The 13,709-nt window shown below is 35.5% G+C and overlaps 1 protein-coding gene across 4 annotated transcripts in view; it reads right to left on the bottom strand.

Moving 5' to 3' along the window:
- The window catches only part of DMXL2 (Dmx like 2), a 166,995-nt gene that overhangs the window by 14,378 nt on the left and 138,908 nt on the right, over nt 1-13,709 (bottom strand). For all 4 annotated transcript variants that reach the window (XM_027554014.1, XM_027554013.1, XM_027554011.1 and 1 more), the window contains 6 exons: nt 11,496-11,744; nt 7,572-7,750; nt 2,975-3,105; nt 2,426-2,511; nt 1,811-2,012; nt 684-801 (listed from right to left, as the gene is read on the bottom strand). In XM_027554014.1, coding sequence (XP_027409815.1) covers nt 684-801; nt 1,811-2,012; nt 2,426-2,511; nt 2,975-3,105; nt 7,572-7,750; nt 11,496-11,744 — 965 coding nt within the window. The remainder of the gene's footprint in view (nt 1-683; nt 802-1,810; nt 2,013-2,425; nt 2,512-2,974; nt 3,106-7,571; nt 7,751-11,495; nt 11,745-13,709) is intronic.

Below are 13,709 nucleotides of genomic sequence, written 5' to 3'. Positions count from 1 at the left end.
AAATGCTTATATAAACCATCTGTGTACCCTTCATTTTATAATGAGATCATTTTAAGGTCGAAAGTGCCACTCTCTCAAATTCATGGTTCTTCTTGAACTCTGTATGGCATTACATTCCTAACTTATATTTAGCTTAAAAATCACCATGCAGTGTAGAATCTCTGCCTCACTTTTTAAAAGTAATCTCCTTCATCTCACATTTGTTATTTCTGTAGTTTAATCTCTCTCACAAAATTATCTTGAATTTGTTGCTTCTACAGTTTATCCTGTTCATTTCTAAATGCTAAGTAAATAAAGGGTTATGCTGCATTTTCAATTAAATAGTATTTGGAGAATCATAACATAGAGTATACTCATTTATATATTAAATTCCCTAAGCCATCCCTCACAATGTTTGTTACATGTAAAAATCCCAATGGCAAATATTATAAAGGACATACCAACTTTCATTTGATTATACCGGATTTATCTAAGGACCTATGTTGTTTCATTGTTATGAAATAAAAATTGTAAGTTTTTATCTTAAAAAAATTCTCTCAAGTTTGGTACAATGTTACCTATAATGTATGAAAGATAATGAGTTCAAACCAAAAGTAAATTTCAAATAAATCAAAAACTAGAGTCATTAGAAATGTTAAAGAAAACTAAATGAAAATTATGAGAGAATTTTTTTCCCAAAATACCTCACTCTGCTTTCTTTTCTTAGTGAAAATATATCTCATGAATGTCTCTTGAAGTACTTCTTGTTTAACAAGAAAATGCCAAAGTCGTTTGACTGGAAGTGCAGAAGAATCCCGGGATCTAGTTTAAAAAAAAAAAAAAAAAAGCATCACACTATTTTAGTATAGAAAATGTTTCATTATTTGCAGATAATTTTTTAAAACCTCCATTACTTCAAAGAAAATATAGCATTAACCGCAACAAAATTTAATGTTTCACTTTGAATTTTTAGTTCTATAAATCATTCCTTCATCTGGCAATTAATTCTCTAATTACTGATTCTCCAAATGGACAAGCTGAGCTGAGAGTCAAATGAATTTCTTTTTATTCTCTTTTTAAATTATCCTTTAGATTGGATCTGCTGGTTATAGCATATCATCAATAAATATAAAGTCCCACATTTAATTTTTAACAGCCTAACAAACTAAAAAGCCTTGATCTTTCAAGTTTATGAGCAATACTCTACATCATGGCCAGCTGCCTCAAAAAACAGGATGCTGCTTATCAAAAGGGGCTTCCCAGGTAGAATTATCAATAAAGAACCCATCTGCCAAAAGACAAGAAATAAGAGGCTTGATCCCTGAAGGAAGGGATGGCAACCCATTCCAGTATTCTTGCCTGCAGAATCCCATGGACAAAGGATCCTAGTGGGCTATAGTCAATGGGCTAGTAAAGAGTCGGACATGACTGAAGTGACTTAAGCACACAGCACACAGATGAACAGATAGAAGATCAAAACATCAATTAAAAAACCTTACTGTGTTTAGCATTAAATTACAGACAAAAGGTCAGTAGCATCTTATTTGCATATGTAGACTGTTATCCCAAAGCATTTAAGACTTCTTAAAATGATGACAAAAATAAAGGTTTCTTCCTGATTATAAAATTGTCTATTGAAGTATAGGTAATAGGGGAAAAATAATTTTCTATCCAGAATTCAGATATTTTCTTTGGCATATACTGCTAGAAACGGGATTGCAAATTCAAAGTCATGCATGGTTTAAAGGCTACTGGCATGATATTGTGCCAAACTGTCTTCCAGAAAGGTTAAGCCAAGCTACTCTTATTAGCATTATAAGAGAATTCTTACTTGAATGGAGTATTCTCAGGTTCTAGCATTGCTTTATTTCGAAGACTAGCTGGTCCAGCTCCAACTGAAAGGTCAGTTGGATATGTGTTGATATAGTTGGGGGGAGGACCTTCAAAATGATCCATTTTCTCTTGTAAGATCTGCTCCCAATTCTCCAAGTTTTTAATCACAGCAATACCCAATGGTGATGTTACAGGCAACTCTAAAATGTAACAGGATATACTTTACTTTGATTAAAGATGTCGACCATCCCCACATATTTACAAAATCCAAGTTGTTAGAGCCAAACCGTCTGAAAATAGAAATAAATCTGAAACTGTTAATCTAACATCATTTGGATTATTAATGCTTTGAACAAAAGACCAGCTTTCTAATATGAGCTGAGAAAATGTTCCACTTCTACAGGCTGGTTTCCTGCTTTTTCTTCCAACCTTCCAGGTAGTCAGTAATTCTTGCCATGTGAACTAAAAACCACACACTGGAACCTAAGATAAACAAGACACCTCATAACATCTCCAATGCAGTTTTTTTTTTTTTTTTTTTAGTTCTTTTATATGGATCTTGTAACAAGAAACTTGGTAATTATTAGCATTAATTTCCAAATTCCAAACTTACCAGAAAATTCCAATCCAGCAATGGGAAAGAAATTCCTGACATTGTGAAGTGCAAGCTTAACCACTGTCAAATGTAGAAGAGCCCAGCTGTTCAAATAGGATTAAAAAAATTCTGCTTAATTGAAAAATAAAATCATGAGAACATAGTACTGTGTCAATTGTTTGGCCCAATCTCCCACCCAGAAAATAAGCTGTTTTTTCCTAACCATTTACTACTAAAAAAAAAATAGTACTTTTGCAGTCTCTGAAAATAAAAGATATGCAACAATGGAAAGGGTTTTATTATACAGCCACATGGAATCTAACAGCATATCAATAAATTATGTAATTTTTTCCTCACTAAAAATATTTTTGCCAGCTATTCTTCGAAACAAGATGTGAAATACTATACTATCTAGCAATTTACCTCGAAAGTAAAGAATTCCTAACCTGAAAATATGTCAGTTCTTATACAAATTCATGATATAATAGTAATGTTGCTTAAAACCAGTAATATCAGGAATTTTTACAAAAGAAAAGGCAGAAAGAAAAAGAAGAAAGCCTCATTTACCTATAGGAGTTAGGGTCTTGGTGCTCCTGTATCTGTATATCTGAAAAAAAAGCATCGTCTTCATCTTCATCACTATGAATGCTTTCATCAGAATCATATATAACTCCACTATCAGACAAAGGGAGAAATGGCTGCAATAAAATGTGAAGTTATATTTGAATGTATAATTGGGTTATTTTTATCCTAATAATGAACATTTAAAGTGGTGTCAATCTAAATTAAAATTTTCTTTTGAAAATTATACTAGACCTGGGAAAGTCAAGAAACCAAGTTAAAACTCTCAGATTCAATAATAGCTACATACAACACAAATATTTTTTAAATTAATAGTCTTTTTCTTATATATCAGCAACAACTAGTTCAAAAACTCTGAAGAAAAAAACGTAATTAAGAAACATAATACCAAAGGGAAAAACTTTATGACAACTGTGATACCTACTGGTGAAGGAAATTACAAATCCCTTTAAAATCTAAATAAGGAGACTGGAGCATTAAAAATAATGATTCTTTATGTGTTTTAGGTAATTGCAATAAAAATTTCCATAGGGATTTCTTTTCCTTTTTTGAAACTTGATAATGACTGTAAAGTTCACAGGGAATAAAAAAATAGGTAAGATTAGCTGAGAAATCTGTCTAAAGTGAAAGATAAGGTTTCTTAGTGAATATTAAAATCAGTAATTAAAACAAGTGCAGTCTAGCAATTGATCGATGGAAAAATATAGTCCAAGAAGAGTATATAAATAAGACATTAATGTATGTATGACAAAGGTAACATCTTAAGGTGTTGGGAGGGAAGGAAAGACAAAACTGCTTGTAAGAGTGGGAAGAGAGGATAAGGAGGGCACCAAAGTCTGATTCTCACTTCACTCTAGATGAACAGGAGAGTTAAAAGTTAAAAAGAATGAGGAGGAGGAGGAAGAGGGAACAAAGGGAGAGGAGACGATAACAAAAGCAAATATTTATTAGTGGGAAGAACTTTGCTTAAAAACAACGTAACATCATTTTATAAAAATAAGTCACGTCAGTCGTGTCCGACTCTGCGCGACCCCATAGACGGCACCCAACACGTTCCTCCGTCCCTGGGATTCTCCAAGCAAGAATACTGGAGTGGGTTGCTATTTCCTTCTCCAAAAGTATGGATAGACATGACTACATAAACTTCCTAAAACTTCTGTATGTTAAAAACACAAATAAAATTAAAATAAACTGGAAAAAGTATCACAAGTAAGATAAATTGCTAATATGCTTAATAAATAGTTCATTAAAAGTAAGAAAAATATTACAGTTCTAATAGATAATTTAGTTAAGAACATGAACAGTCAGTTCCTCAAAGTAGAAAACCTAATGGCTGTAGATTCATTAACATTTTTATATCACTATAACAGGAAATAAAAATTTAATCAAATTAACAAAAACAAAAAAGGAATACTTAACGAGAGTAAAGTCATATGTGTGCTAACTATTCTCAGAGTATAAATCAGTAATCTGGAGATATATATCAAAAGCCTTTGACCCAGTACTTCTTAATTACATAATCAGAATGTGAATAGGCTTTGCAAAACAGATTATTAATCTCAGATTATTTATAAAAATGAAAAAATAAATATAGCAAAAAGCTAATAGGAAAATGGCTATGTAAACTATAACATACTCATCAAAATGAATAGTTATTTCACATGATTCACATTTTGAGATAGATTCTTAATACCTAATTTTTGATAATTTTTAAAAATTCAACATTTGATCAGCTAAGTCAAAATGTGATCCTTTAAAAGGACACACTGTCTGTGCAGCAACAGCTCCAAAGTATTTTGGGGCAGTTTGATACCTTTTATATCTGAAGCAGCCTCACCAGAAAAGAGAAAACCTAAAATTGACAACGGAGAAGGCAATGGCACCCCACTCCAGTACTCTTGCCTAGAAAATCCCATGGACGGAGGAGCCTGGTGGGCTGCAGTCCATGGGGTCGATACAAGTCAGACATGACTGAGCAACTTCACTTCCATTCTTCACTTTCATACACTGGAGAAGGAAATGGCAACCCACTCCAGAATTCTTGCCTGGAGAATCCCAGGGATGGGGGAGCCTAGTGGGCTGCCGTCTATGGGGTCGCACAGAGTCAGACACGACTGAAGTGACTTAGCAGTAGCAGCAAAATTGACAAAGTAGTATTTTTAAGACTTCAAAATGATAAATGATTTTAACAAACAAAATTTGCCTCAAACTAATAAACTTAAAATCTGTAGGGCAAATAAAAATGCCCCCTTCCTTTTGAACCTCCTTCCCACCCGCCACCACATCCCACCCCTCTAGGTTATCACAGAGCATCAGTTTGAGCTCCCTGCACCATACAGCAAATTCCTACTGGCTATCTATTTTACATATGGTAATATGTTTCAATACTACTCTCTCCATTCATTCTACCCTCTTCTTCACTCACTGCATCCACAAGCCCATTCTCTATGTCTCCATCGATGCCCTGCAAATAGGTTCATCAGTAACATTTTTCTAGATTCCATATACACACATTAATACAAGATATTTTTCTCTTTCTGACCTACTTCATACTGTAAAATAGGCTCTAGGTCCATCCACCTCACTAGATCTGACTTGTATGTGTTTTTTACGACTAAGTAATATTCCATTGTGTATATGTACCACGACTTTTTTATCCATTCATCTGTCGATGGATACCTAGGTTGCTTCTGTGTCCTGGCTATAGTGCTGGTGAACACTGGGGTACATGTATCTTTTTCAATTATGGTTTTCTCAGGGTATATGCCCAGTATGGGACTGTTGGGTCATATGGCAGTTTTATTCCTAGTTTCTTAAGGGATATTGTTTCTCTATAGTGGCTATACCAATTGACATTCCCACTAAGAGTGTAGGAGGGTCCCCTTTTCTCCACACCCTCTCCAGTGCTCATTGTTTGTAGACTTTCTGATGATAGCCATTCAGACTGGTGTGAGATGATACATCACTGGAGTTTTGATTTGCATTATAAAATTTCCAGCAGATCCTTGCTTCAAGCCCTTGACATTTGAAATAGTTGGATACTTGATGAGGAAATTTAACTTGCTTCCAGCATTATAAAAATCTCAGCTTTATAAAATGTATCTATTCATGGAGGTACTTTCTCTAATTTGGGATCAAAATATAAAATGTTTACATAGGATAACTGCAGTGGATTAAAATATTCAATACATAAAACATGTTGAAATCCATAATAACAAAAGTCACTTGCTTCCTCTGAAGGATGCTAGAGAATCAACTCATCACTCTGAAAACTGATACAAAAAGCAAAGAATATAGCATTTATCCTGTATTTCTCTTTCAAAATGCACTTCAGGTTAACCAAATAGGATGAATAAGGAAATATTTCAGCAAATAAATAAAACTCCCCAAATTTATGATAATGGATTCAGGCAAAGATCATCAATTAACATCCCAAAAAAGAATGTTTCCTGGTGGAAATACACAAAACCACCTATGAAGTAATCCTGTACTCCCTTTTCCCTACCTAATCATGGTGGAATGTGATAATGTCTCTAAATTTAACTCTCACTTTACAGAAAAACAGAAAATCAGAGGAATATGGTCAAAAGACCAAACACAGGGATGCCATCAGCAAGCCACTGAAAAATTTTAAATGACAAATTTTGGGGCAAAAAAGGGGCAGGGGTAAATTTAACAAAGTGAGTTGGAGGTAGAACCTACAGATTAAGAGAGACTTAAGACATATCAACCAACTGTAATATATGAATCATTCTGGATCCTGATTTAACAAACCAACTGTTCAAAAACATTTAAGGTATAATGGGGGAAAATGTGAACACTCTTTGGATACTTGATAGTAAAGAACCGTGTGTGAGTGTGTGTGCATGTAAATTTGAGTGTGTGTTTGTGTGTCTATGTGAGAGAGAGAGAGAATGCTCGTGTGTTACTGATTCAAAACCCTTCTTTTTAAAAAATACATAATGAAATATTTATGAATGAAATTTCATGTTTGGATTTGCTCCCAAACAATCTTGGGAGTAGGAAGAATTATAATGCAACAGAGGTAAAGAAGGAAACCTATCAATAGAATGTGAAGTGCTCAAAACACCAAGTGCAGAAAAGCACACACCCAGCACTGTACAAAATGGGACTGTGTAGGATCTAGTCACCATGAGAATCTGATCCCCAGAGAAGTTCCTTCTGCTTTGGAGAAATAGATATGTCGTGGGCCCCACGAAACCCATGGTCTGATGAAACTCTGAAATATCCGTCCACCTTCTCCTGCTCTAATTTCATGCTAACCAAAGTAACTACTGACAATCGGAAGGGATGCTAGATGGTAGATACAAGTATTCCAGTCCCTAGAAAAGGACGATGCTGATTATGTTAGTAAACTGAGTTCTGGTTTATACCTAAGTCCCATATGATTTTAATTTGTCTCAACCATATCAAGTGTCTGATCATTTCTGAATGATTATTCAGCTTCTGGAGTTGAGAGATGAAATGTCTGAACTATGGTGATTGAACCCAGAAGCTGCCCCATCATTCCTATGTGATGCAAACAGACACACATAAAGCATGTCTTCCTTAGGCCCCTTACCTTTGCAACAAAATAATCCCACATACTAAGTTCAGGAGGAATAAACTTTTCTTTGTAAGATGGTCTTTCTGCAGGCACAGGTGGTGGGGTAGTGTCCTTTACAGGTCTTCCAGGGACCAGCATTCGCATGTTAAACCTCCTACGGTGTTTATCTATGTCTTCAGAAGGAACAGGAGGTGCTGAATTTAAAGACAGGAAAAAAAAATCCCATTCTTATTTTCCATTATTAATTCAAAGAGTTAACCTTTCTTTTCAGCCTTGAAAAGAACATTCTTGCCATGTTTTTAGTTTCCACTAAATTACTTGTATCTGTGCTTGTGAACTTTTCTAGTCACTGCATCAGTTTTCCAGCAATCATGACAGAGATGTAGATGAGGATAGATTATAAAGGATTAACTTGCAATGAAGCAGCCTATGTGCCATTAATATACAGAACAAGGATTCAAGCAATTCTATATACAATGTATCAAATAAATGATGTAGATTCAACAAGTAGTAAACAGAGCACATGAGGGATTATTTCTGGCTATGCTGTTCAAGAAAGAGTCACTGAATGTATATGTAGGATATAAAGCATGCCTTAAAAGAAAAGCAGAGGCTCAACGTGAAAAGAGGAAGTTGACACCAGAAACAAATGATCAATGGCTTGGCTAAATGAGGAATAATTTTCTTTTGCTAGACAGGTGGTCAGGGAGGGGAGTAACAGGGATACTCTGGAGCATGGACTAGCTTGTGGATAGAAAGCTAGGAACTCATCCTGTGGGCCATTCTCATGAAGGCATCTTGAATGAGGCACGTGATGAGGTGAAGTCTGCACGATCAATGAGGACGGAACGGCCTGAACTAGCACAGTGGGTGGTAAAGACCGAAAGGCAGGTTTAGATGTGAGAAATACATAAAAGGAATATCAAAAGGATTCAGGACTAATTGGATATGAGATAGCCAGGAAGAAGTCAGCCTGGTCCTCTCCTGAGGCTCCCTGTCACAGAAAATTTATCTCAAGTTCTCTTTGATGAACATGACTAGGCTACACCACTTTTATCTTTTTTTAATTGAGGTGGAATTTACATGAAATTAACCATTTTACAATGTACAGTTCAGTGGCATTTAGTACATTCATACTGTTATGCAACCAACATCCCTATCCAGTTGCAAAGCATTCTCACCACACCAAATGAAAACTCCACACTAATCAATCACTCCCCATTCCTTTCTCCCCCTAGCCCATGGCAACCAATATGCTTTCTGTCTCTATGGATTTACCTATTCTGAATATTTCATATAAATGGAAGCAGGCACTGTGTGACCTTTTGTGTCTGGCTTCTTAAACTGAGCATCATATTTTTAAGGTTCATGCTGGTTATAGCATGTGTTAATAGTCACTCTTTTTTATGCTGAATTACGTTCCACTGTACTTATATACCACATTTTGCTTATCCATTCACTCTTGATGGTAACCCACAACTATCTTTTGGGAGAAGACTTTTTTTAATTTTTACAACGTTGTGTTGGTTTCAGCCACAGAACAATGCATATCAGCCATAATTATACATACATCCCTCGCTCCCTCGCCTCCCTCTCCTCCCCCTAGCCCAGCCCTCCAGGTCATCACAGAGCACCAGAGTGGGCTCCCTGTACTACCCAGCAACTTCTCACCAGCTATCCATCTTACACCTGACAGTGTGCGTATGTTGGTGTTACTTTCTCCATTTGTTCCACTCTCCCCCTCCCCCACTGTGTCCACAAGTCCATTCTCTACATCTGCATCTCCATTCCTTCCCTGGAAACAGGCTCATCAATAGCATTTTTCTAGATTCCATACATATGTGTTAATATACTATATTTGTTTTTCTCTTTCTGACTTACTTCACTATGTATAATAGGCTCTAGGTTCATCCACCTCACTAGAACTGATTCAAATTTGTTCTTCACAATTATCTTTTAAGTGGGCTATTCCCACAGCCTCCCACATGGGCTCCCTACTTTTATTCTTTCACACAGACTATTTTCCACCCAGCAATTAGAGTGGGTCTTTTAAACATCTAAATCAGATTACATCACTCTTCTGCTTAAAATCTTCCAGTAGTTTCCTATCTTCCTTTAGAATAACAGTGATAATAAATGACCCATGAAGCCCTAAGGGACCTTGCCCCCAGTTACTTATCTCATCTCTGACCATACTCCCTGGCTCAGGATAGCCATCTGGCCAGCACAACAGTTCTTGGAAAAAGTCAAGTTAGTCCAACCTCATGACTTTTGCACTCACTTCCCCATCTGCCTGAAATGCTCTGGCCCCAGGTATCTGGACAATCTGATCCCTGACTTCCTTAGGACTCTGATCAAATGTCATCTATTCAGAAATGTGTCTTTTGACCACCCTAACTAAACTCTTCCCACCCCCTTTTCCCTCATCATTCTCTGTCTACTCACTCTGCTATATTTTTATTGTAGTTCTGACCATACCTGAAATACTATGATTTGTTAATTGTGTGTTTACCTGTACTAGGTGTAAGCTTCACGAAAAGTATGGGGTTTGTCTGTTTTGTTCACCATACCCCAAAAGCCTGGCATATGGCAGGTGTACGTGAATGTAAACATGAATATGTCCTCAGAAGGTTAAGCATGATGATTTGATGAGTGAATTACCATGAAACAATAATAGAAAACTCAGGAAGAGAAAAGAAGTGATTTGGGAGGAAAACTTTTCAATTTACAGTGGATTACAACTGGAAAGGAAGATGGAGATGAGTCATCCATATGTAACAGGAGTGGAGACAATGGGAGTCAGTAAGATCATCTCCCTTACTTTGATTTACATGGGAACTTATTCATTTGATTCGATCTTGGGCACCAAGGACACAGGTTAGAACCTGTACCTTTAGCTAGTGGCTCTCTGAGCCACTATCTCATCATCTGTAACATGAGCATTTCTATGGATGAATTAAGACAGGCAATTTCTGTGTTACAGCACCAAGGTGGAAAACGTTCCCATGGCATCAGTCTATACCTTACCATCCTACCATCTTAAAAAGTGGACTAAAAATATATTCTCATCCCTAAGAAAAAAAAAAAAAAAAGAGCACAGAAAATGGAATTCAAAGACCATGTGCATGATTGGAAGAGCCTGAGTATGACCATGAACTTAATCTGAAGCCAACTACTGGTATACTCTGTAAGAACTATGAGGATTTATCTAAATCTTCTCTACTTAAAAACTTTTTTTAAAAACTTTTAAAAAATAAGTGTGATATCTTAAAATAAAAGCTGAGAAAAGAATGTGGGTTGCAAAAAAAATAATTCTCAATTAATATTTCTACCTTTTAAACAAACACATTGCTAAAGAAAGTTCTAAAGAATATTGACTAGGATACAGATTAGCTTACTATTCCATAGTTAAGAAATCTTTAACTTTCCATGCTATGTTACAGATAACACCCTTAATGCTTTTACTTATTTCAATCAACAAACCTTGAGTGTTTTTCTTATGTATGCCTATATATCATGGCAATGAGTTCGGACCTAACTCAACTTTGTGCATTACGGAAAGTCCAAAAATTTTAGCCCAGTTATTTATGATAATGACCAAAACTTATTAATAAAGCTTTTATAAACTCAAAATCACCATGATAAACTATAAAAAAATAAAAACTATCCTTTTCCACGACCTCATTCCTCAACACTATTTCCTCACTTAACTTTACCTTTCCTTTTTTCTTTTTTATTCTTTTCAAATTTATCAAAAAATGTTACACTGAAACTGTACTCTTTATTCTAATATGAGATTATTTATTATTCTAAGACTGATTATACATTAAACATCACTGATTTTCAAAACAAAAATTCTTAAAACATTAAAAAAACTTTAATTTTCATATAAGAAACTATTTATACTTATATACATTATTGTTATCAAATTTATCTTACCTGAAATATTTTCAGATTGTCTTTGAGGCTTCACAACAAGTTTCACACCTCCTCCAAAAACAGCAGCCCACATTCGGTTGTTTAATGGGTGGGCTGCAAGTCGAAACAATTCATTGGAGGAATTTGTGGCAAGAGCATGTATCAATAAACTCAAGTACACAGCGACAACAGCTTCACACAACAAAATATTCAATTTTGGCTGGTCTTCATCTTGGGCTGAACTCAAGAGATTAATAAGTGAACTCACACCTGTAAGGGTATATAATATTAAAAGAAGTCTATCAGCATAAAGCTCCAGAAGGGAAACAAATCCAAATCTGCAACTGAACCACAATTATGTATCTATATTATACTATATATATAGTATCAATATACACACATGGAGATATATATATAGATAGATAGACAGATACACATATAATTCCACAGTTTTCCTCCACTTATGCATGCATACTCAGTTGCTTCAGTCGTGTCCAACTCTGCAACCCTATGGACTGTAACCCACCAGGTTCCTTTGTCGATGGGATTTACCAGGCAAGAATATTGGAGTGGGCTCCCATTTCCTTCTCCAGGGGATCTTCCCAACTCAGGGATTGAACCCAGATCTCTTACATCTCCTGCAAAGCAGGAGATTCTGGGTTCAACTGCAGAGCCAGGAAGATCCCCTGGAGAAGGAAATGGCAAACCACTTGAGTGGTCTTGTCTGGAAAAATCCCATGGACAGAGGAGACTGGAGGGCTATAGTCCACGGGGTCATAAGAGTTGGACACGACTTAGTGACTAAATCACCATCCATAGTTTGAACAACAAAATAAATGATAGAAATTGTTTATAACCTACAGACTAAAACAGGAATCCATTCATCCACAATGAAATAATAAATGAGTGAATAAACAAAAAGAAGAGAAAGCTCTTCCTTATATCACAATTTCAACTAATACGTAGAAAGAAGCATAGAATTAGAAAATCACCACTGAGTAATCTCCACAGTTATATTTGATTTAGGCAGGAGTCATCACTGAACATTATAATTAGCAGGTAAAAGTATGACATTTTACACAATCCTCAAACACTCTCTTCAAAAGATACTTATGAATTGCAAAAGAGAATAATTTTACAAAGGAGAAATCTGGCAGAAACTACCACACAAAGTGGTCAAAGTTAATGGCACCAGTGCTGGGACCAAAGTGGCATCATGTGCCTCTTGCTATTTTGCTCTGAGAAGGGTACAATCTCTCTTCATAATCTGAATCTAATATTAACATCAGAAAAACCGAAACATAAGAACATTCTAAAAAATAATTGGCTAGTACTCCTTGAAAGTGTCAAAGTCATGAGAGACAAAGAAAGGAGGACTGCATATTAGAGGAGATTCGTGAGACAATACAACTAAGAATACAACATGGAAGACTTCAGTGAGATGATTGGTGAAACTGTCAAAAAAAAAAAACAAACCCTACAGGTTAGACAACAGTACTGTATGTATCAATATTAAGATGCTGAATTTCCTAACACATCCTAAATTTTGGTAACAATGTTATATTTAATAAGAGAATGCCTATTTTTAGGAAAGATAAACTGATATGTGTAAAGGGGCATCATTTCTACAATTTATCCTCAAGTATTTCAGAAAAAAAGTATATATATATATATCCACACAGACAAACAATAAGTGAGGGAGAGAGGAGGAATGAATGATAAGGCAAGTATGGTAAAATGTCTACGTTGGGAAATTTGGGTGAAGATTATACAAAAATTCTTTGTACCATTTTTGAAACTTTTACAAGTTTGAAATTCAATAAAAAGTCAAAACAACAATGTTTGGAGAAACATGTATAAAAGAATTTTAAATATACACTCTGAGTCTGTCACTTCCTCCATTGCCCCTCTTTACAAAGATCATTAACATGTAATCATAGACATAGATTAACAGTAGAAATTTATAAAACTACAGTAAAAATTAAATGACATGGCAAATGAGGAAAGGATGATGAGAGCAGAGGTTTGAAATAACTGATACTGAGAGTGAGAAAGAGCTAACCAGAGGGAAAGGACTGGCAGACACCATGACATATGTGTCACAGGACCGTCACTCCTGTCCTAAATATACCAACATCCTGAGAATAACTGTATTCTGATACATCAGTGAAAAAACCTGTGTGATACTGGCTCTCTAAGACTCTAACTCAGGATATCTAAGGATAAGAAACACAA

This window comes from Bos indicus x Bos taurus, chromosome 10, assembly GCF_003369695.1.
Source record: "Bos indicus x Bos taurus breed Angus x Brahman F1 hybrid chromosome 10, Bos_hybrid_MaternalHap_v2.0, whole genome shotgun sequence".
NCBI classification, from domain to species: Eukaryota; Metazoa; Chordata; class Mammalia; order Artiodactyla; family Bovidae; genus Bos; species Bos indicus x Bos taurus.
This window is presented reverse-complemented; position numbering and strand designations above follow the sequence as displayed.